A 24,545-nucleotide genomic window follows, 5' to 3' on the forward strand; every position below is an offset into this window, starting at 1 on the left:
TTAAGGAAGCTGGTCAAGCTTTCTGTGCAGCCTTACTGATTTAGGCTGTTGAAGGCAAATGCATAGGTCTGACAAGGAGGCTTTTGGTTAGATTAAAAAGAAAAACCTTTTTCCAGAGAAAAGGAGGCAGTTGGGGAACTCTTCACAGCAGGTAGTGCAGAGGTCTGAAGAAACTAGTCCTCCTGAACTGTTTTCGGATAAAGCAAAAGTGTGCATAGACTCTTACATTTTTTTTTTTCAGTGCTACCACTGTAAATGAATTTCATCTTAAACAATACAGAAACTCTCAAATCCATGTACACTGTATTGACTGCCAGTCACGAGCTCCTGAAAAGAAGAATCCTATCTGAGATGAAGATGGACCCCTCTGAGACATAAAATACACAGGCTATGTACATAATTGATTGATTTAGCCTCAAATATTCAGATGCCTGAATGGCAAAGGTGATACAGCCAGCCTTTGCTAGCTGTTTCACCAGCGCTTCTAACACTAATGGTGATAGAGAAATGGAAGTACCAGTTTCTCTTGCTTCTTGCAGATGCTGACTGAATTGCTGCATTCTTGCTTTTTGTGCCTTTATTTTTGTGCATCAAGCCAAGTGGGCTAGTATTAGATATGATGTGAGTATTGTTTGATGTGCCAAGTTTGAATTGGAGACCACTGATGATTTTTTTTTTTTTTTCCCCCCTCTTCCCTGTAATCATTATGGGAAAAAGCGCTGCTTTGCTTTGGAGTTGTAAGAGATTGCTGTCTTTTCCTAACTAAGCCCACCAGGCAATCCTTCTCTCTTTGGTGTGTGAGTACATTGTTGGTCAGTAGGAATTGCTCATCAAGGTGAATCCAGTAGAGTGTGATAATATGATAATGCATCAGGGCCTGCTTTTGGGTTTTTTAATTACTACTTCTTTTTTTTTTTTTTTTTTTTTAAATGAATAAGGATGATGAATTTGACTCTGCAAACCGACCTGGAGATTTACATTAGCAAATTAACAAGAATGCTTGCTTATGGATTACTAGATCACTTTATAACTTCATGATTGAATTCAAACTGCCAAACTAAATTTCTTCTCGCTAAGAGTGTAATCAAAACCATTCAAGGAACTCTTGCCTGAGAAATTGTAGATATAAACAGCAATTGCTTATTTCAGTAAACATACTTGTTCACTGCCAAACTAATCACGTTATTGCAGATGGAATCCCTGTATGCAGCTTTTCTTCATTCTCACATTTAATTGACAGCAAGATGAATCATATCTATATCAATTCCTAGCGCGCTAATCACTTTGCTTATATTGCAGTGCTAATCTCTATGCTCTTGCTATACCAGTGGCTATCTGCTTGGGACTCTGGTCTGTGTTTTACTGTAAGCCATTTGTTGTGAATAATGTGTTTAAAAACAGTCAAAACCAAATGATGCTAGTACTTCTTGAACTCTGAATTTTGTTTTTCTCATGTTCTCTTATTTACCTAAAGTTAAGTTGTACACTTTGAAAATAGTCACTTGTTTTCCTGAAGAAGGCATGTCTGGAAACGTAGTGCAAAACTAATTTTGAGATGGGCATATCCACTTTTTTAAAGCTTAAGAAAGTTGAGCACATGTAGCTGAACTTGATCAACCAAAACACGTGCAAGAGTAAGCCACGGGCGTTTTTGGTCTTCACAATTTCCTTCTTGTCACTGTTGTCCCCAAGTCACAGGGTGATATTTAGGGAAGCTAGGAAACTGGCATCAGCTGTCTTATCTGTACGCTCTGTAATGATGCAGCACTATAAAGCATGCTTAATGCAACGGCTTACCAAGGAAAAACCAGAGGCGGTGTAGGAAGCCAGACGGTAATACTTGCTACACAACCCAGAAAGCTGCAGCATTGTCGCAGGTTTCAGGTATTCAAGGGGAAAAACCTTTTGTGGGCTGCGTTCTTGTCCCCTTTCGGGAGGGGAAGCTGTGCAGAGCCGCTGCTGGAGGCGGTCAGAGGGATCACAGCAAACCTCTGCAGAAGCACCGGGGCAGGAGGGGTCGTCTTTACAGCCACGGAGGAAGGAGTGAAGACAGGAATGGCTGGATCCTCTTAGTGCCTCCCTCCTTGTGTCCGTCGCTCCCTGGAAAAACACATTCTGGAACTGCACCAGTGTACCATACTTTAGGGGTATAAAAGCTTCTACCATACTTTGGGGGAGAAAAGTTTTTTAGTACTGCTAGAGATGAGTAGGCTGAGGAGAGCGGGGCAAGAGGCCAAAGTAGGTGGGAATGTACAGGATTCATTGGTCAGAAGAATAACGTGGAAGTTGAATTTCCCTGAAGTGCCAAAACTTTGTACCTCATCTGGTGATCTTTGCCAGCTGCCACATGTTAGTATGTAAACATGTGAGAGCGAGGGGAGACTGTAGTTGGGAGGCTCATCAAGACTGACCTGTCTGCTTCACTTTGACTCAACCTCTCCACTGTCTGTGAGCCTCCTAACTCCTTGAACTCCTGGGGCTGGCAGCACGTATGTCTCCATCTGAGAGTTGCAGTGGGTTTAAACAAGCTTCTAGTTAGGAGACCTTTCATTACTGTGCATTTGTAGTTGGTGACTAAGCCTGGGCCACAGTTGGTCGAGCGCTTAATGCGGCTGCTCACGCCCCCGGAGGTGAGCCCATGCCCAAGCACCTCACTGGGCTGGGGTCTGGGGCTGGTTGGGCTAGAGGTGACCCCAGCGGAAACCACAAGCACTGTGCTTGGGGAAAAATCAGTGGTAATACTATAGCTTGAGTCATTATTTAGCAAATTTTGGTTGTTTTATTGAAAATTGTTTTTCAATTTTCACTTTATTTCTGGGAAGATATGAATGCTTAATATAAAGTGAAGCACTCTTTCTCTAGTCCAACTTTCCTCATTGATGGAATTGTAACACACGTACAATGAGGGTGGTTGCTGCTCTCCTAAGTAATTTGCATGAGCTACTTGCATTATAGTCAATATAATCCACAATTACAGGATGAACTTGATCGTTAATTATCTTTTGAATATGCACTTCCTTTAGACATGGCTACTAGCTATTAGACTTTATTTTCAGTTGTATAGTAGTGATAGGAACATTGAGAAATACTGCATTTCAGTCATAATACTGCTGAAGAATGAGCAAATAATTTTGAACAAAAATATTCAGGATGTATGCACCGTATAATCTGAGTTCAGGCTTCTTGCGCATGGCAGGATTGGCTGTTAATTTACAGTGGACGTGTTGCAAGAATTGCTTTTACCTTAACTCACAAGGTCTGCTTACAGAGCTCTATGACAACCAGTGAATTGCTTGCTAAAGAGGAACTACACCGTTTGGCTAGCTACTCACGGAAACCCGTTCAGCTGCGCGTGTGAACAGATGGTGGCAAGTGACTGAGTTACCTTTTGTCAGTCAAGCTATTTTAATATGGCAGGTGTATATTCCCTTCCCAATGCAAATGCCAGGGAAAGTGGCTGGAGTTCCTAAAACCTGGAGGTGGCTTATATTAGCGGAGAGCTTTTCATAACCACAGTGATCTAGGAGCATCTATCTGGGAAACTCAACACGTGGGCTGAGTAACGATAAAACACCGAGGCAGGGTAAATGGTGCTTGTGATGGTGTGTTTGCAGTGTGAGACTGGGCTTAGGAGCTAGTTCTGTGGCAATTGTAATTCATGGTTAACAGTGCAATAAGCAATAAAGTTATAGAAATAACTGAGCAACTTGCCTAGTTCAGTTTATTCAAGGAATGTTTGGAAATAAGAACTTAAATGGGAGAGCTTCCTTGCACGTTGTAAGCAGTAGTTGGAAAGAGAATAGACAAATTGTTCTAGATGATAGTAAGAAAGTAGTATTTTGTGTTTTGTCACTCGAATTTGTAGTGGTTTACTCTTCCCTGTCTAGGAGATCTAGACACAAGCTATTTTACATCAGTTAAGTCTGCCATTTGGACTAAAGACTGGTTTGTGCTCAGACCTTAGACTATAGGATTTAGACAGGTTTTTCTTGTGTCGAAAGTGTTTATAATTTTCAGGAAACTCTGAAAATGTTAATTCTTAATTTTCTGTTTGTTTGTTTTGATCCATTCTGAATCGGCCAATTAGTTCTTCTGTCCTGGTCTCCTTGCCTGTGTAGTGTAGGCCTATACTTGTTCTCAGACATGTATTTCAAATCAGTAGTGGTTAAAACAGTTCCTTTGGAAGTGCTAGGTACCAATAAAAGCACGCCTGTCAATCAAGCAAAATCCAGAGCACCAAAATCTGGTTATTTCTGAAAGAGCTGGCTCAAGGGATGTTCTCAAGGTCGTGGGGGTTCTGCTGCTGAGCTAGGATGTTCTGGCTCGGTGGCCAGTACCTCGACTAATCTTCTTAAATTGTAAATGCAGGTTCTTTGTCTGCCAGGTACACTTAGGTACAAGTGATTACTCTGTTGTGGAAAAGATGGGTCCACGGGGTCTTAAAAAATAGTGGTGAGAGAAATTCACTGTCCGGTTTTGTGCAGAATGTGGGACAATGGTGAATGAAGAAAATTTGGGAGGAAAAGAGCTGGAACAAAAAGCAAAGCTAGAGCTGAAAGCAAAGAGAAGGCAAGCATGACTTTTGTGGTCTTGCACCCTATTTAACTGTCTGAATAACTATGATATCTGCCTGCAACCTATTGTATATAAAATTGGTGTGATGAATATGAACCCACAGCGATGGCACTCATAACATTATTATTATGATGTATGACGAGTAATAGGGTTTGGGGATTCCTGTGACTGTAAAGGTTTTCAGAATTCAGTTTAAATTAATGTTACTGAAGAGAGCCTTCAGAAACTGGTTAAAACCTTAAAATTTAAACCGTGGTCCATATTAGTTGACTGAGCAAGCACGTCAGCCTTTCTCACCACAGTCACTAAATGGAGAGCAGTACTGGCTCGTGGAATGCTGTAGGATATAAATTGCTTTGCTTCTAAGATCTTAAAAAAGGGTATGGAAATAGTGTTTCTTTGGTGTTTTAGTATACTATATTTGACAGTAACCCACATTGTCTCATGAACCTGATCAAATTTGAGCTTAGATTAATGCCACTGTACAAGTAATCAATTTTAAAATATAAAATGTACGTTCATCTTTAAGTCCTTCGCTTTGATGGATTTTTTTGGCAGAGAGTTGAGAGCCTAACCATGTGTCTGTTTATTAAAATACTTCCTGAGCATCCTGTAACATTTGACATAGCCAAAGACTATTCCTAGAAATAATTAATATAGGTAGTAGCATTTCAGTACAGCATTTTATTGAAGTAGGCAAGATAAAGTAAATGTGTGCTAACCCTTTATGGTTTTAGTACTGTTTGTTGCTCCATAATGTTTTAATACAATGTTATTATTAAATACAGGGAAAGTGACTGGGAATATTTGAGTTTCCCTTTGTGGTTATAGAAAATGCTGTGATTTGGTTGTGTGTGTGTGTATGTGTACACATATGTGTGTATACACAAGAAATACAGATCCTCATGTGTTCCTTCTAATCTCCGTAGCGTGCCTTTGTGCATGTTCAAGCTGCAGAAGCTGTGACTGTTCCAATAAAGAACCATTTCCCCACAAGAGAACAACAGATTTTGGCACTGCAAACCACAAGTGAATTTGATGTCCTTGTTATAGGCGGAGGAGCAACAGGATGTGGCTGTGCTTTAGATGCAGTCACTAGAGGTAAGGCTTGAAAATTTAATTGCGTTCTTATTCTTGGATTACATGGTTTATAATAAATTTATCAGATTGGCTTTTTGAAAGTACTTGAAGATAGAGAAGGTGTACTCTGAAAGCCTGGTTATAAAACTTCCTTCTGTTCTCAGAAGCTAAAATGAACTTGAAGAAAAAATGTCATTGCGTTTTTGTTGTTTCAGCAGAGTCCTTATTGTCTAGGTGCTTGTATGCAGTTGTCTAACAAACCTTTTTGCTGGTTGCTCTTGGACGGACTTCTCATTCTCTGTTGCTCCTTAATTTGTGGGTTTATCTGTAGCGACATTTCACTTGTTTGTGCAGGAGAATATCTGCAGCAAAGAGAAGGCAAGACTTGCATAGCACTTTCAGCAGCTATTTTGAAAGGGCCAAGCATGAATTCTAGATGAGGCACAGTGGCTCTCCAGCTCATATTTCTTATAACGTGAGATATCCACAATTTCTGCTAATGCATTGTAGCTGCTTAGTATATTGCAGGTTTGGAGAAGTCTGTCTGGACTTTCAATGAAAGGCACTAGCACCATTTAGTCTGAAGGTACATACAGTAGATCTGTGCTCTGATTTCCCCTCTTTTGGGGGATTAGCTGTGTAACTGGTTTAAGAAGCTACTAGAAGCAGCAGAATTGATGTTAACTTTATGCATAGCCTTAACTTATGGAAAGCTCAAGGTAAAATGAGTTTAAGCTAATGCTTTTTACCTGACTCCTGCAGGAGGATGAGAACATGTATGGTGACAGTCAGTTTTTGCCCAATAGATGTGCAGATATTGCCCAGTAGTTCATGCAGTTGGTCAGACATGAAAAACTCTGTTCAGAGGGTAAAAAGCAGGATGCTAATGCCCACTCTGTCTGTGTCATCCCCCTCACACAGTAACTTTGCAATTGGCCAGCAGGTTCAATCAAATTTGATAGTTCTCAAAGAGAATGAGTCATTTTACAAGTTTAATGAAAATAGGTCTTCAGATACAGAGATGAGAATGCATGGGTACTGTTTTTGCGGGAGAGGCTGTAGCATCAACTCCTGTTCTATTAACATGCTATATCCCCCAGAATATCATATTTTTATCCAAAAAGCTGTGTAAAAGATTTGTGAGAAAAGCTTGTCTTTGGAATATGTTCTCTCAGTTGTTATTTTCCGTACAATCAGCCAATGAGAGAGAGAACCAACCTTCTTTAGTTTCTGTCTTTGTAGACCTTGTTTCTGGTTTTGGAACTAAAATGGGGAAAAAAAAATACAGTGTAAAACATAGCAGGTAGCCATAAAGTTCTTCAGGTTCCTTAACCTGTAGATATACCTCAGAAATAAGAGGCAAAACCTGACTCCAGGAGTGTTTTGTAGTTTGATTTGGAAAATACCTGTGTAGAAGGTGTGATAATTTTGAAATAGATAAAGCAGTAAGGTCTGCACCATCGGTAGATACATACGAACTCAAGTCTTGTTATTAATTTTTTTCATGTATTATTAAAGATAACTTGTGATCTTTTCACTTCTGCCTCTGCTATATCGTGGTAGAAAATGCAGTTGTAAAGCACACAGAAATTATTATAGGTAATCTATGTTTATCCTTTTACTAGATATTGTGATTATATCAGTAGATTTCTGAAGTGTGAAATATTCCTAGGCATTTGGTTAATGAATTGTGTATTGTTGCTGTTCATTCATGGAACTTGCTCTTTTATTATGTTTGCTTCGCTTAACAACAAATTTTGCTTTTCATGTGTTTGATATATCTTCGCCAAATTATTTCTGATTGTATCCATTAATCTTCAGTCACACTTGACAAAAATAAATTACTCTGATCTTTGGAAGTTACCAGTAATAATTAGATTTTTTTTTTTTAAGGGCGTAAAAGTTTTAGGAGACCAGTAGATGTTAAAATGTATGATCACCAACCAATAACATAAAGCACCCCTCAAAGAGGGCAAAGGAAAGACCCAGGGGATGACTTCTGATGCAGACGATGCTCTCCTCCTTGGCTACGCATTGTCATGTCATTGCTGTTGGTTTTGGTAGCAGTGTCACTGAGTTTAATTAACTTTTAAATTTAAAATTCTGCCAGTGATGGAGGGGGTCTGTTACACTAACGTCTGTAACACAGCTTGTCCTTCCACATACGTTTTGTAAGTGAAAGATTGCCATGTACTTGTCCTGTGGTGCTTATCTTGGTGGGCTTTACTTATGCTGGGTGTTGGAAGTCAGTGGTGGTTGTCTTGTAGGTAGGTGCCAAATGATGTGGCCAGGCTGTTGCCTGTATCTTATCATTAAAAGGCATCTGTTAATAATCTGTTTCCTGCAACTTCTCCTCTCACCTAACTTCCATCACATAACCCGATGTCAGTCTCCTTCATGAAGAAGGTGCCAGCACTTCCCTTGTACAAGGGATGTAGTGTAGACAGCATTGGGGTATATGGTTTCATAGCGACTTCCATATGAAGCGGTGTGCCTTCACCCATGGAAAGCTTTTTTCCTGGCCTCCAGGGTAACTGGGAACACAACTTGTGCAACAAACATGCCAACCTCGTTCCAAGTGTGTGTTAGAATAAGCATTATAACATTCATTGTAGAGCACTTTGTGTTCGGGGTTTGCAGGACCGTCTGTGAGCCATGTGGTTGTCCCTTCCTTGTGCTAGTCAAACTGTCAGTGCCTGCCCCGGTGTCAAGGAACGTGTGTGCCATTTTGAGTAAACATTTTTCTGAAATACTTAGTAATATCTTGTAGCGAATGTTTTGTGTGTGTGTGTGTCCTTTGCATATGTAATGTGTAAAAGGAGGATGTCTGTGTGCTGTATGAGCACTGTAGTATCTGCATAGTAAGCTGTAGATGAACTTTTTCTCTGCTGCACTTCCTAGGTAAGCTACTAGATTTTTGTATTAAGCCTCAATTATCAAACAATTCCGTGTATATGGCAGGATTCTATATATGAGCCGGCAGTGTGCCCAGGTGGCCAAGAAGGCCAATGGCATCCTGGCCTGTATCAGAACTAGTGTGGCCAGCAGGAGTAGGGAAGTGATCGTGCCCCTGTACTCGGCCCTGGTGAGGCCGCACCTCGAATACTGTGTTCAGTTTTGGGCCCCTCACTACAAGAAGGACGTCGAGGTGCTGGAGCGTGTCCAGAGAAGGGCAACGAGGCTGGTGAGGGGTCTGGAGAACAAGTCTGATGAGGAGCAGCTGAGGGAACTGGGGTTGTTTAGCCTGGAGAAGAGGAGGCTGAGGGGAGACCTCATCGCTCTCTACAACTCCCTGAAAGGAGGTTGTAGCGAGGTGGGTGTTGGTCTCTTCTCCCAAGTAACAAGCGATAGGACGAGAGGAAATGGCCTCAAGTTGCGCCAGGGGAGGTTTAGATTGGATGTGAGGAAAAATGTCTTTACTGAAAGAGTGTTTAAACATTGGAAGAGGCTGCCCAGGGAAGTGGTTGAGTCCCCATCCCTGGAGGTATTTAAAAGGCGTGTAGATGAGGCGCTTAGGGACATGGTTTAGTGGGGATGGTGGTGTTGGGTCGATGGTTGGACTCGATGATCTTAGAGGTCTTTTCCAACCTCAATGATTCTATGATTCTATCATGTTCTCTGAGCAGTAAGCATGCCCATGGCTGGCTCTCCTCTGGTTTTGGGCACCTCTTAAGCAGACTGTAAGTAAGCAAAGATGCCAGTTGTCTGCCTCTCTAGTATGCTGTTTAAATTGTTAGTGTGGTAGGTTTAGAGCTCTCTGCTGCAAAGAGTTAAAAGCATTCATGAAAATATTCTGTTCCTGCCATGAATACGAACTATAATTTGCTTGAGGGAGCATGGCTCCTATAATGTACTGTAATGCCTTTCTATTGTGAAATATCCAGGTTTTAATGTGCTTCTGTTTAAGTTCTGTTTTGACTTTTCCCTTAGGAAGGAGGCTAAAATTTTTCATTACAATATAGACAGTGTGCTACACTTTGAATACAAATTTATCCATGTACAGAGTAATTTTTCTTGTGATTGTCTCTACCCTAGAGAAGTGTCTTTAATGAATTACATACAAATTGTGTAATTTAAGAAGTTAATTTGGTTTTCTGGTAACACAGGACTAAAAACAGCCCTTCTAGAAAGAGATGATTTCTCATCAGGGACCAGCAGCAGGAGTACTAAATTGATCCATGGTGGAGTAAGATATCTTCAGAAGGCCATCATGAAGTTGGATTTTGAGCAGGTAATTGTTTATGCTGATTGTTAAGCAAAAATTGCTAGTAGACACTTCCCCTATCCCAATTATATCCAAGTCTCCTTTTTATTTTTTCAATACTTGACTGTTGTGTTCCACAGCCACTGTACATAGAAAGTGTCTTCTCCAGTTGAGCTTTCTAGACTAGGGAAATCGGTGCTGCTGCCTTTTGCTACATTCTTTTATGGGCAATCTAATTGCCATACCTTGTAGACTGTGTATCTTTTGGGGAAGGAAGGCAGAGACAGGGCTGACTTCAGAATAAAAAGAGCTTCCTACCTGTCATGATCCGAATTTGGGGGAGTGAGTGGTAGGACTGTTTATTTTGGAATGGGGAAAGAAAATAAGGTAAATGAGTGATTATATATGAATGCTTTTATGTATTCTTGTGTTGGTGGAAGCATGATGTTCTTGTTTTGGGAAATTGATTTGTTTTCTCATTGAAACCTCTCTAACTTAAAGTGTGTTTTAATGGTTATAATACTGCTACAGAAATAGTGACTTCTCAGGGAAAAAATATATAAAACGTGCAGTTATCCAGCTATAGAAATCAACCTTCTTTTTTACCAAAGAACAACTTCATATTGATTTGTATTGATTGATTTGGAGAAGAGCACTTCTGCATTTGCAACTTGGAGTTAGTATGGGATTTAATTGTGGGAATCAGCACAGAAGCTGTACCGTGGGATGAGTTCTAACCTTCCTTAAGTGCCTCCTGCCCATAGTTAGGAGTAACACGGCTTATTGCTCTCTACATTCAAATGAAAAATTATTCAACTGACCTGCCAAGACACCAAAATGAAACTACTGAAACTTAATTTTCTTGGGAAACATTTTCCTTAACTTTTGAATTTTTCAGCAAATCTCAGTGTTTTTGAAAGAGCAGTAAAGAACAGTAAAAATTATGTGGGGTGTTTGCTTTGATAAACAGTTTCTTATTAAACGTTGCACATGGAGACAGAATTGAGTAACGTGGGATTCACATGCACACTTCTATTTTTCAGTACAAGATGGTGAAAGAAGCACTTGAGGAGCGTGCAAATCTGCTTGAAATTGCTCCTCACCTATCAGCTCCTTTGCCGATAATGCTACCTGTTTACAAGTAAGCTCTGCTATAATATCTCTCCTCTACCATTGCTTTTGACAAGCAAGCTATTTCCCTGGAGAGGTTTCCAGGTGCCTCTTTCCAAGCATGTCTTTAAACCTGTCACAAGCTTTGTCCTCTAGGAGGTGAGATGTTGCCGTATTGTAGAAGCATGAAATTCTCTTATGGCACCGACCAGCTATCACTGCTGTCCGGGAGCACATCTTGGACTTCAGCTTTTCAGTGCATTTTTACCACCCCAACGGGGGGAAGGAGGGGAGTCTGCAGCTGGGATGAACTCTCATTCCCAGGATGTTACCTGCTGTTCTTTGCAGTACATCCTTGTCTTCAACACATGCTATCATAGTGTTCTTAGCAATGTGCTGTTTAGTCCTTACAACCACCAGTGTTCAGTGCAGTAGTTCAGTGCATTTGCCTTCCACAGTACACGGCAGTTTGATATTGAGAGAACAGTTTGCTTCTCGTATGAGAAAGAGACTTAAAGTCATTTGGGTTAGGCTTTTAGGTCTGTAAGAACAGTTACTTGCTGTAACAGGCTACTTAGGGCAGTGAGTTTTTGCTGAATAATCTTAATGTATGGCTTTATTCCTGTCTTAGTAGAAGGGGCTTGTAATAGCTGGAGCTCATCTAGGTCATGGGTCAGCTGCATTTATTTGGTCCTGTTTGTGCGGGAGGCATTAGTCAAGATGTGCGTTTGAGGAACCCTTTCAGCTTGTACATACAGCCTGGTTCTTCCCTCAATACATAGCTTTAATATCTCACCTTACACTGAAGTACAAAAAGCCAGTTTGTGATCCTAATTCTAGAATAAATAAAGCCTTGAATCTGCTTGACTAACTGCAGTGAGTAGATCAATTGAAAACAGTAGTGAACAATACATAAGTTCTTGCATATTTACGTTATATTGTGATACCATGAATTTGTATGATGGTACAAAGTAAAACTGGTGTAATACAACACAGTGTTACTTAACATGTTCTATATTACAATAACAGTGTGTGCGTGCACTTTTAATTTTTTTTGTTTGTTTCACTTCATGGGGAATGTTTTGTTTGTTTGTTTGTTTTTCGTGCAGATGGTGGCAGTTGCCATACTACTGGTTTGGAATAAAACTGTATGACCTCGTGGCTGGAAGTCAATGTCTGAAAAGTAGTTATGTCCTTAGCAAGTCAAGAGCCTTGGAGCTCTTTCCAATGCTACGCAAAGACAAGCTTGTTGGAGCTATTGTCTACTATGATGGTATGTTGCCTTTCTGTGCTTTCATTATTACATTGCGCTGTGTTTTGAGGGGGGGCAACATAAGTACGCAACTGTAGATTATGTACATTGACTTTCTAAAGGGAAGAACAACAACTTGAAGGATTCAACTTGCACCTTAAGCATTTATTTGGTAGATAAATTATGTTTTTCACGACAGTAACTTACTGAATGTAGGAGAGAATATATTAGTTTTCTTGGTTAGTAGGTATAGCGATATGCAAAAACATTCTAGCGTTGTGATTCCCTACAGCTTTCCAGCTGTGCATGATTTTGCTATACACTTCTCAGACTGAACACTTCTTCTGAGGTATCGTAAGTCAAGAAAGTGCGATCGTTCCGGTCGTGTTAAATGGCTTGCTGTAGCACTTCCACTGTGTAAATGACTTCAAACCTATCTGGATGACCTGGCTGCTGGTTGTGGTTCTTGCACTGGGTTGGATGAGGCCTGGATCAATTACTTTTTGTATCACCAGTGAAACTGGTTGCTCTGCAAAGACAGCGTTCCTCGTATTTATAATCCAATAGTATAGAGATTGCTAGAAGACATGAATGGTTTCTCTTAAAACCCCTTTAAATAAAGGGTTATAAATTCACAAGAGGAAAAATGCCTCCAGCTCGAGTTATTTAATCTGTTGTATCAGCAATTTTTATGTATGTTTGTGTATAACACTTACACAGAATTGGTGTCTGAGTGCGAGAAAATAAAGAAGCTTTCTGCAAGTCTTTCAGTGTTCATTCAAAATAGAATGATGACTTAATAGAACTCACTGCAGTTGTCCAGAAATAGCAATTTTCACATTCAGAAGTGTTCATGTGTATTCATGTTTGGAAGGAGCTCTTGTTTGTAATGTAAGAATGGATAAGCCTTTTTGCCACCTTCTGTGAAATTAGTCTATTAATAAGTCCCTAGCATAGCTGTATAGCAACAGGTGTCTCAGTGGATCTTCTAAGCAAAGAATTTCTTAACTCTGTCTCTGTCCCTTCAGTCCCTACAGATGCACAAGGCAATCTGAAACAAAATTGGTGAAGGTTTAGTTGGCTTACTTGACGAATGACTACCTAGAAACTTTGCTTGTCCGGAATATTAGCATTTGCGTTGATGTACACGTGTGTTGAGCTTTATCCAAACTGCTGTATCTTAATACTTTTCAATGTCATGCAGGTTACATCCCCAAACTGTCAGAACTTCAGTATTTAAAAAATACTGAACTTGTACAAATTCTAAATGTTGGAAAGTTGGAAAACTGCTTAAGTTTGAGTACCAGGATACGCTGTCATAATTGCTTTCTTGAATATGTTTTCTTTGCATCAGATTTCTACTCTGTTTCAGGATGTGTTTTTAGTTAGATTAGTATTCCCCCTTCTCTAGTCCTCTTCCACTTCCCTTCCAAGACAGAAAGTTTTGGCAAAACTTTTTTGGTAATGGGGCCAGCTAGGTAATATCAAAACGTCAAATGTGTTGAGGATAGGGCAAAAAGCCATAGATTCCTTGCAGGCTTGGAAAGAATAAATAGCTTAAATACTGATTTACTTCAGTAGTGGTACAGTTCTAGTTAGTTTTTACCTAGTTTCTGACCTTTTGGCAGCCAGAAAGGTCTTCACACAAAATTGATTATAAAGGTAGTTCTTTCCCCTTTTTAGAACTGCATTTACACTATTCATCAGCTTATCAATAGGGGCTTTTGTACTGGGAAGAAGTAGGAAGGACTCTCAAAACACACTGGACTCAGATAGTATTTGTGAGGCTTCTGGCAAAAGCATGTGTTGATAGTTGCAAGTTTTCTTAAACAGAACCCAGCAGACTGGAAAAAAAAAAAATTTGTGTGGGAATATATATGTGTAGGTTCTTAACTGGGAGTAGGGTGAGATTTAAGTAAAAATTAAGTCCATCCTTTACCTCTGATGGAGACTGCATCTTCTCTGTCTTATTTTTAAGGTCTAGAGGAAATAGGTTGTTTAGAAGCAAAACTTGTTATGGGATTATGTGGTATTTTTTGTATATTGTAACAAGAGCTGCTGTAAATAGCATACATAGAAGTAATTCAGATTTATTTTTTCATTATCATAAGCTATCCCTTAGACTGTTTTAAGGGATCCCAGGAGCATGCAGGAAGAACGAAGTGGTTCTCTTAACTCTAATTACACTTCTCGTAAGAGCACTATAACTTGAAATCTATCTATAATCTATTGAAGTCTTTTTCTGATTAAATAGTTAGTTTGGATGTATCGCAGCTATTTACTACTCCAGCATTCTAAAGATATACATTTACAAGACAGCCTTAAAATTAGTCTTCAAGTTTCTTGGACGAATAATTGTTTTAAATAGTGTTGCAATAAATGAAAATTCAGCACCAAGATACCATGTGGTCTTTTAGTGGAAAACATCTGTGCAGCAATACAGTGCAGAACTCTCTGAATGACTGAGAGATGTCTCTGATGGTTTTGTTGCCTTCGCCAGCAATAGGAAACAAACCCACACTCTACATATTGGAAACAAAGAAGTGTCAAATAGAAAAAAAGGAAATGTACAAAATTTTTATTATTTTGTTTTACTTATAAGACTACAGCTTAGTTATCCACGTTTTTATGCAGAATTTAAAGAAATGGTGTTTTTCAGTGAAAAAACTAAAAAAAAAAAAAAAAACTCTCAAAGCTCCACCAAACCTCAATTTCCTAAAAGAATAAAGTGGTTCTGAAGCACTAAAGTATCAAACTTGTGAGTTCATAATATACATTAGGGTGCTTTGAGGCTGCACCTAATCCAGAACAAAAACTTTCCAACTACAGTGTTAAATCAATTCTTAACATGCCACATTCCAGAATTAAATTTTGTCTGTAGTGACTCCTCTGTAGGTCAGCCTACGGCCCATGGTGTAGAGGGGCTCACGCTGTGTTGTAACACATTAATTATTTTATTGTGACCAAGTAATCTGTGTTCTGTCCACAGTAAATTTGTTTTAAGTCATAATGTTTCAGCAAGCACACTTTAGATCTTGTAAATTATTATACTTGGATTTTAATGATACACTTTCATGCCCTAAATCCGGAGGAATGGAGGACAAAAGGGAAAAGGAATTGAACTTAAAGTAGAGAAGGGGCTGATATGATTGAATTAAACTCCTTTTAGTTCTTTCAGAAGGATTAGTCATAAAATAGAGCATTAAATAATGGTGAAAATATATATGTGTGTCTTAAAGTAGGTCATATCCTTATCTTCTCTGTCCATCCCTTCTCTGTCTTCCCTAAATAACAAATAAATAAATTGGCCTTTTAAGAATGGCATGTCTTAACTGATTCTGTATGTGCAGTTAAATGTAGTTTTATCTTTATTCCTGTCTCTATCATGCTTTCTTTCTATCTGTAGTTGTTAATAGCACCTACTAGCCACATCTCGCTGTTTGGCATGTTGATCACCACGACCAAAGGGAAGAATTAAAAACGTTCATTATGTAGGTTACTTTTTTTATTTGATAAAACCACCTGTCCAGTTATGACTTATTGGTGGCGATGTTCTTTTGCAAAGGAAAGATCAGGAACGCTCTTTGTTTTGTTTTGTAATTGTTGATCAAACTAGTGGCGTGTCAAATAATCCATTATTCATGAATATGTTGTGTTCTGAAATGTTGCTGTGGTCTTCTTAATTACATTTTTTAAATTGTTTATACAGGCAAAAAAAAAAAAAGGTACATTATAAATGTTGGAAGTACCAGCAACAGCAAATCAGAGACTTTACCAGAGGCTATTCTTGCTCTGTCTCAGCATCAGGAAACTAAAGCATATGTTGGATGTTAGCCTGGGTGTACACAATGTGTCCTATTTATTCAAGGTTTTCTTTGAAGCCACAACTTACAAGTTTGTTTCTTAGGGGTACATGTCAGACTTCATTTAGCATTTGTTGGTATTAGGATACTCCTGAATAGCAAAAAGGCAACATTTTGGGGGAAGAACGTGGCTGCTATCTGAGCAGTGATCTGTCAGTTCCACTTATGTAGCTTAAGGAAAACTGGAGAAGAGGCACTATGGAGAAGCTGGGCTGAGATCTCAAGATCATAGGCAGAATTATTTTAAAGCACTTTAAATGGAAGAATTAATCTCCATTTAAATTATACATAGTTCATTATGTTAAGAACTAGGAAAATCATTAAAGCAGAGATCCAACTGGCCAGAATATTTCAATTTAAAGTGTTTAGAAATTCTAAGTGGCACAATTCTTTTTAAGATGCATTATTTTTCTATCTCTAGGTGCTTGCAGACTTTTTTGTTAACATATTTTGCCTTGCAAGATGAGCCTTTAGGTGTGTAAGGAAAACTTGTGTTCTGGAATCAGTCATGAATTTAAGATCTTAGGGCTTTGTTGACCCTGCTCTTTGAATTTACTGCTATTTTCTGAAAGCAGGTATTAACATATACTACTTCTGTGACTGTTTTGCCACATCAAGGTATTTGATTGTTTAATGTCTTGTTCTACAAATTTCCAGTATACTTGCTGCAATGTAAGTAATTGTTCTTTATTTTTTGCATTCTCAGTATTCTTGTATATATTCTCTCCTGAAATATTAAATATGGAGGTTATTTAAAGGTAGAAAAAGAAGCTTTGGCAGAGGATTTAGCTTTCCTTGTTTACAGCAAACCCCATGAGAAATCCTTCCCAGGCACACAGGCACACACACACAGACACATACACACAAAAATCAATGCAAAAGAGTAGGGCATTCATTAAGCTGTCAAAAATGGAATAAATGCTTTTTTTTATTTAGGCTCTTGTAGCTATTTTTTCCTAGTATTTGAGTGTGTCCTGAATTATGAAATGTTATGGCTTTATAATTCATATTTGACAAATTAATATTTTGAGAATGTTGAGCTGTAATAGGGGTATTACCCTATTACAGATGCAGACAACTGTATGACTTTTTTTTTCCTTCCCTGGATATAAAAACTCTTTGACAGTTTGTCACTGAAAAGACTTTCTATAGGTGAAATACACAGCTAACCATATTTCTTGGTATTTAAAAATTGAAGCTGGATGAATGAAAGAAGCCTTGCAGGCACACTAACTGTAGGTATAACCTGGAAAATTCTATGCGTATTCTCCATATCCCGTTGCTTTCAAATACATTTTGTCCCATGTTCTATATAATAGAGTTGTATGTGAAATCTTGAAGAGAATCGGCAGCCTGCTACGAGAGGGCTTGTAAAGGTAATATTGGCTGCCTCTAGTGGAATGCACGTAAAATGAAATACAAGTCTCCGGCTGAACCTATAGAAGCGATAGTATTTTTCCTTGCTGGCGTTAGTGTAAACACTAGTGGGGATCCGTTATAAACGGTGCTTCCCAATTCTCTGATAAAATCCGTTGGGTCTCTGCTTGTGCTTCTCAGCATACAGTGGCTCGAGTCACGCCGTGCTTTATCCATCAGAGCTTTTTTTTTTTTTAATCGTTTTCAAAAGGGATAAAATCAATAGCCTAAAATGGCTTGCATCTTTAACCCAGTTTTGCCGCTGTCAAAGGGTGCAGCCGCACTAGTGTCCCTGCAGGAGTGGCCGTTTGCTCCTAACAAAAGGGACCGTGCATCTGCAGCACTCTTCTTCCTTTTGCTGGAGGCGTCCTTCCCAAAAGCATGCGGATGATAACTGCATCTCCTGCTGTACCTGTAACAATTTAATTGTGTAAGTCAGCCCAGTCAAGCATCCCCAGCTCATGACTGGGAGACATGAAATTCATTGTCATTATTGTCCCTGTCATTTTGGATCATTATATCCTGCTGCAGAATTTTCCTCACTCCAGTGCTTTCTTACCTCCAGGAAGCAGGGATTATGGCTGAGGTTGGGGTGGGGGCAGGACTGTGAACTACATTTACCTCAGGGGAGCCACAGATTAAATTGGCTTTGCTCTCTGACTTGCTGGATTCGTCTGTTTGTACGCTGTGGGTTTAAGGTTGGAAATGATGAATATTCTAGTGAATTCTGTGCCTCTCTCTTTTCTTTTTTTAATGCTCGTATAAGCAAAGGATGGTTTTTGTGTCCCTTAAGAAGTGAATGGGGAATAATTCTTCAGATCATGTTACCTAAAAGATTTAAGATTATTCCTGAGCAAAACGACATTATTTGCACGTTGTGCCACAAACATCTGAGCGTTCCCCAGTGTGTCGTGGCTTTTAGGGAAAAGACTCCATCGAAGCATGTAACTCTGCTGTAATTTATATGTGTGCATTTTATGTGAACTTAATAGTCGGTCATTAGTTAATATGTACACTGTTCCATATTGTAGGTATGATTATATGTATGGTGAATGAAAACGCATTATGGGATGCCTGTACATCTTCCTGCTCCTTCCCCTGCTCCGGTGGCTGCCCCCATGTTGTTCGGCGTACGGGGCCGGAGTAGCCCCAATCCTCGGGAAGGGCTGGGGAGGTGCATGTTGCTCATCTTCCTCACCGCGCTCCTCCTCTTCCATCAGCAGAGTTCACCTCGCCCGGCATCTCCTGGCCTGTTTCTGTATCCATTCATGCGCTGGGTTTCTCTAGGTTGAGGGGTGAATTACCTGTTAAAATGCTGCTGGTCGACTTCCCGATCGGATGGGGTGGATCCCTCTGTCGGCAGCATCTCCGCCTGCTCCCCTGCCTGCCCGCTGCCTGGCACCGCTCGGTGCACGTGGTCCCCTCCAGCTGGCACCTGACTGCCCATCCCGGCCACTTGCAGCGTGCCATGTCCCCGTCCTCGGGAGCAGCGCTGCCTCTCTCCAGCTCTGGCACGGCAGTCCATCCCTCCTGTGACTTCTTGTTCCCCGGCTGGTCCCTCTGGCCCCGGCTGGTCTCTGCTGGGTCACACAGCGGAGGCCGGCGTCCCGCCTGCTGAACACAACGTGCAATAGCTGACAAGGCAATCGCTACTTCATTTGGGCTTAAAAAATAGCTGCTGCGGTGTGCAAACCAAAGCTTTGTCTCAAATTGTGAGTTTGCCCCAAATTTAAGCTGTTAGCGTGAACATTGGGAGTACTAGTCAGCTCTTATGCCGTGCGGGTACACAGTAAGCTGTATTGACATCATCACGTTTCTTTCTGGCGCAGCGGCACGGCCGCGGCAGACCTGCCGTGACAGTTGTTCACGGTGACATTTTAGCGCAGTTTCCATAAACTGACAGTGACAATGTTTAGTTTCATTTTAACACTGTGCTTTTACTTACACTGACATTGCAATGTGATTGTAGTGACAAGTTGAAGGCTGATACAAAAGAAGTGGGAAACAACATAATTATAAAGCGGTAGCACAGAACAATAATTCCAAATTTTGTCTCTCACTTGATGTGCCTGGATATTGTGGCTTATTTTTGTATGCTGATATCCTAGCTTCAATATGAGTTTTAGCTTCTGTACTGTAACTTGGCAGTAGACTTGATTAGACAGACATTCTCCAGGGTATTGTGATTTTTAATTTAAAAAAAAAAAAAAGCTGTTATGGGCTTCCTGTCTCTTGCTTATGTTATTCATTTGTTTATAACTCTCTACGTAAGTTGGAATGTATCGTACTTTCATTTCCTGATTTTAATTGTGATCTGTTTGTTTTTATCCATACATGCAGTTTGTTTGGTCACAGGTTCCTCCATTCCTTTAATCTTGCCTTATGAAAATAATCTTGAATTTCTTAAGTTCCCTAAGCTTGTCTTGTAAAATAGTGGTTACGTTGCATCTTGCGTGGTCTCTGCAGCACACTCTCAAGCTGTGTGTGTTAAGGTTTGATAAATGTAGCTGTTATTGGTAAACGGGCATTAGTCCTTCCAGACCCTTGAGGAGCCAGAACCTAAAAGTCGGATGCTGATGGTTCCCTCTTCACCTCCATCGCTCACAGGAATAGAGAATATTTCTTGTGGCCTAAGCTGGTGCTAAATGGAGGAAGCAAGAAATTCTTTAAAATGACTGCTACTGATTACTTAAACTTGATGTGTCAAATCTGAGTTTGAATCTGTTAGAATAAATTTACCCATGAGAAGGCCAAACTCAAGGCTTTCCTTTCCATTAAAGCTCTTACAGAGTGAGGACTGAAAATATCTACATCTCAGGGCAGTTCTTAAAGAACTAAAATATGGGGGGTGGGGTGGTTTTTTCCAGTGCAAAGTGCATATTTAGATGCGTATCATTCTTCCCACCTGGTTGGGCTGTATTTCAGCAGCACAGATAACGCAGTGGAAAGCAGAATTCAAATTATACATGACTTGTATGAGAAGTATTAACAATCTGGTGTGATATTGCTGTGTTGTTATATGTGGGTGTGATGGAGCTGATTTAATCGAGTCAGAACGCTCTTCCCTCTGAAGCAGGCCAAGAACAAATGCGTGCATGCTACGTATCCTAGAAAGTCTGTTAGTTTTCAGTGAATTTTTGACTTCACTTAAATTTCATGGGATTCAGAGAGCAAGAAATAGTTCAGGTCTGAGGGCATTTTTAATGACTTGTGACTCATGAGTCAAATTTGATGTTTACCTCTGAACTTATTCTACTTGCGTTTGGGGAAAAGAACTTGCTGAGTTCTTTCTCGGAGAAGTCTGGAACAATTTTGAGTCACTCCAGCTGATTCATAATGCCTAAACTTGGATAAAACTGATTGCCGTATGTACAACAGATGTTGAGTTCCTTTTTTAATGCTTGTAATAAAACTGTTCATGCAATTAAGCACTTATTTAAAAATCAGAGGATGCGGGCAGTCCTGGTAACTTAGTTATGTATAGTGATGTATAATTATCACTCATCAGCCTCAAATCTGTTAAGGTTTTGGTAAGGTTTCTATATACACCACAAGAAAACTTTCATGCATGTGAAATAATTAGATTTCATGCATTGCTTTTCTTTATTGTGCGCATGCAACTTTCTAGTGCAAGGCTGTTGTAAGAATATAACGTATAGGTACAGAAATATACTTTTAAAATAACTTTTGGAATATCAGTGCTTTTGGGGCGAATGGGTGTCATTATTGTGGTGATCCAGTAATATCCTCGTCTTGATGCTGGGTGGTAGGTTTTTGGGTATGTTCCAAATCCAAGGGACTGCCTCGTGAGGTGCAGTTAAGTATTCTAGTTAAATAAGTGGAGTTCATTGGTATCAGTAAAGGAGTAACATACAAGCAAGAGGTTAATTTGCAAGTATTCAGTTTGCCTTTATCCCCTCAGCTTTTTAAAAGAAAACAAAAAAATCCTCCCAACTTATTTGTATGGCTGCATTATGTAGGGATATAAAATTGTGACCATACTGTGGGCCTAGTTCTCTCATTCAAATATTTCTTTTAATGTATTTTTCCTTTCAGAAGAAGCCTTGTAGGTGGTTCTATGGAAAGATTTGCCCTCTTGAGAAAGTTCATTAAGACTGTCATATAGCTTCTTGCATGGCTAATTTCCAAGTCTCCATTAAACTTGACCTCCACAGCAATAACTAGATATGCCTAATCAGAAAAGACTGTAAATTGCGAAAAGGTGAGGCTTTCATGTCTGCTGCAGGGACCAACCTGTTCCTTAAAGCAAGAAGTTTGCAAAACCAGACATTACGGCTATGCTGTTGCAGTATGAGCCAAAGCGTATTTGGGGCAATTGCTGCAGTGCTTGCGTGCATTGTTACATGACTAATTGTCATGCAGCAGGTATACTCGATAACGAGGTGTTAGTTCTTAGCATAAAAAGGTTAACATGAACAAAGGTTACGCTCCAGTTTTTAAGAGCTTCTGGCTTCTTAAAAAAAATATGCAGTCACTGGCTACTGTGTGCTGTTTATCTTCAACTGAATAGAGTTGCAGAGGAGAAAGCAGGAATTGGTATAAAAGTAATAGGTGTCAGAGTGTGACACAGGACAGAATATACTAGAACTGCCAGAGTGCCTTATTAACACTGTGGTTTTCTCACAACTCTACTGAATCAGTCACAAACAAATTTCTACAGTCTGTGGGCTTTGTTACCACTACTGGCTGTGGTTCAGCATTGATAAAAATAAAATTGAATGTACACTATGTGCACTCTGTGGGAGGATTCTTTTAGTGCCAACGGAAGCATTGTCTGTTCGTCTTTGAAGAAATACAACATTTGCTACTAAGGAATGAAAATAGAATTTTCCTAAATTACACAAAAAGAAATTATAAACCAAATGACATCACTGTTGGTCTTATCATGATGTAGGACACACTTACAGAAAATGTCTTCACACACTAAATGTTTTCAGCAGTTTGCCTTCTAAGAATAAGGGTTTTTTTAAAGAGGACTCAGTGTTAATGTAATGAAAGCACTTAGGCCAGTGTTTTTGCTAAAAGCTAGGTTGACTACCCTTAATAAATATTAAAGTGTTGCTCCATTGTTACTATATTACAAGCAGATGACAATAGTGAATAATGAGATGGATGATTCTTTCAGTTTCTCTTGCTAGCAATAACTTAAAGGATTTAAACATCCTCTTATTTTCAAGAGGTATCACGGGAGGAGTTGCAAAGAAAACACGGCGTGTTCCACTAGTTGGCTCTTGGATGCTTCTTCCAAAGATGCTGAGGTATGGCTGCCTTTCGCACCATCGTTGAGACGCATCCAGCTGACAACTGACATGCATGCAACAAAAAGTGCTCTCAAAACTAGCCCTCGAGCAACAGGACTGAAGCAGCAGTGACCTCTCCAGGGCAGGGTGTTTGTGAACATCTGTTGTTGGTGAATGTCATAATTACAATTTCACTGTATTGCCTACAGGTTAGTTATGAGATCTCCAGGAGCTCACTTGTTATGGAAAAGGATGCCAAATTAATTGGGCTTAGCCATTCTGATATTTTATAACAACTTTTTGGCTTGCAACATTTGGGGAAAAGAACCCCGTGGTATCATAGAGAGGTTACCTCTGGTAGCAAGGGGGAGTAACTGTTTTCTTTGTTTTGCTTTGGAGCACCAGTGGCTGCTGTGAAGGACAACAGATGCAGAGCTATCTTAAGTAGGTAATCCAGGACCTCCCTTAGAAGCTTTTGGTTACCTTGCCATTTATCGCACAACTATGCCTTAGGTTTCCTCGGCATCATTTGGATGAGGGAAAGGCTGTGGATGTGGTCTACCTGGACTTCAGTAAAGTCTTTGACACTGTCTCCCACAGCATTCTCCTAGAGAAGCTGGCGGCTCACGGCTTAGACAGGTGTACTCTGCGCTGGGTCAAAAACTGGCTGGACGGCCGGGCCCAGAGAGTTGTGGTGAATGGCGTTAAATCCAGTTGGCGGCCGGTCACGAGCGGTGTTCCCCAGGGCTCAGTGTTGGGGCCGGTCTTGTTCAATATCTTTATCGATGATCTGGATGAGGGGATTGAGGGCACCCTCAGTAAGTTTGCAGACGACACCAAGTTGGGTGGGAGTGTTGATCTGCTCGAGGGTAGGAAGGCTCTGCAGAGGGACCTGGACAGGCTGGATCGATGGGCCGAGGCCAACTGTATGAGGTTCAACAAGGCCAAGTGCCGGGTCCTGCACTTCCACCACAACAACCCCATGCAACGCTACAGGCTTGGGGAAGAGTGGCTGGAAAGCTGCCTGTCGGAAAAGGACCTGGGGGTGCTGGTCGACAGCCGGCTGAACATGAGCCGGCAGCATGCCCAGGCGGCCAAGAAGGCCAATGGCATCCTGGCCTGTATCAGAAATAGTGTGGCCAGCAGGAGTAGGGAAGTGATCGTGCCCCTGTACTCGGCCCTGGTGAGGCCGCACCTCGAACACTGTGTTCAGTTTTGGGCCCCTCACTACAAGAAGGACATCGAGGTGCTGGAGCGTGTCCAGAGAAGGGCAACGAGGCTGGTGAGGGGTCTGGAGAACAAGTGTTATGAGGAGCGGCTGAGGGAACTGGGGTTGTTTAGCCTGGAGAAGAGGAGGCTGAGGGGAGACCTCATCGCTCTCTACAACCACCTGAAAGGAGGTTGTAGCGAGGTGGGGGTCGGTCTCTTCTCCCAAGTAACAAGCGATAGGACGAGAGGAAACGGCCTCAAGTTGTGCCAGGGGAGGTTTAGATTGGACATGAGGAAAAATTTCTTTACTGAAAGAGTGTTTAAACATTGGAAGAGGCTGCCCAGGGAAGTGGTTGAGTCCCCATCCCTGGAGGTATTTAAAAGACGTGTAGATGAGGCGCTTAGGGACATGGTTTAGTGGGGATGGTGGTGTTGGGTCGATGGTTGGACTCAATGATCTTGGAGGTCTTTTCCAACCTTAATGATTCTATGATTCTATGATCTTCTGAACATGGTAACAGTGCTCGTGTCAAGAAAGGTTTACATGTCTGTTCTGGAGGAAGTTAAGCTTGGAG

General features: G+C 40.5%; 1 protein-coding gene across 5 annotated transcripts in view; it reads left to right on the forward strand.

Moving 5' to 3' along the window:
* The window catches only part of GPD2 (glycerol-3-phosphate dehydrogenase 2), a 65,871-nt gene that overhangs the window by 17,392 nt on the left and 23,934 nt on the right, over positions 1-24,545 (forward strand). For all 5 annotated transcript variants that reach the window (XM_076343225.1, XM_076343229.1, XM_076343227.1 and 2 more), the window contains exons 3-6: positions 5,505-5,676; positions 9,762-9,886; positions 10,903-11,000; positions 12,079-12,242. In XM_076343225.1, the coding sequence (XP_076199340.1) occupies positions 5,505-5,676; positions 9,762-9,886; positions 10,903-11,000; positions 12,079-12,242 (559 nt within the window). The remainder of the gene's footprint in view (positions 1-5,504; positions 5,677-9,761; positions 9,887-10,902; positions 11,001-12,078; positions 12,243-24,545) is intronic.

Source organism: Aptenodytes patagonicus, chromosome 6, assembly GCF_965638725.1.
Source record: "Aptenodytes patagonicus chromosome 6, bAptPat1.pri.cur, whole genome shotgun sequence".
Lineage (NCBI taxonomy): Eukaryota > Metazoa > Chordata > Aves > Sphenisciformes > Spheniscidae > Aptenodytes > Aptenodytes patagonicus.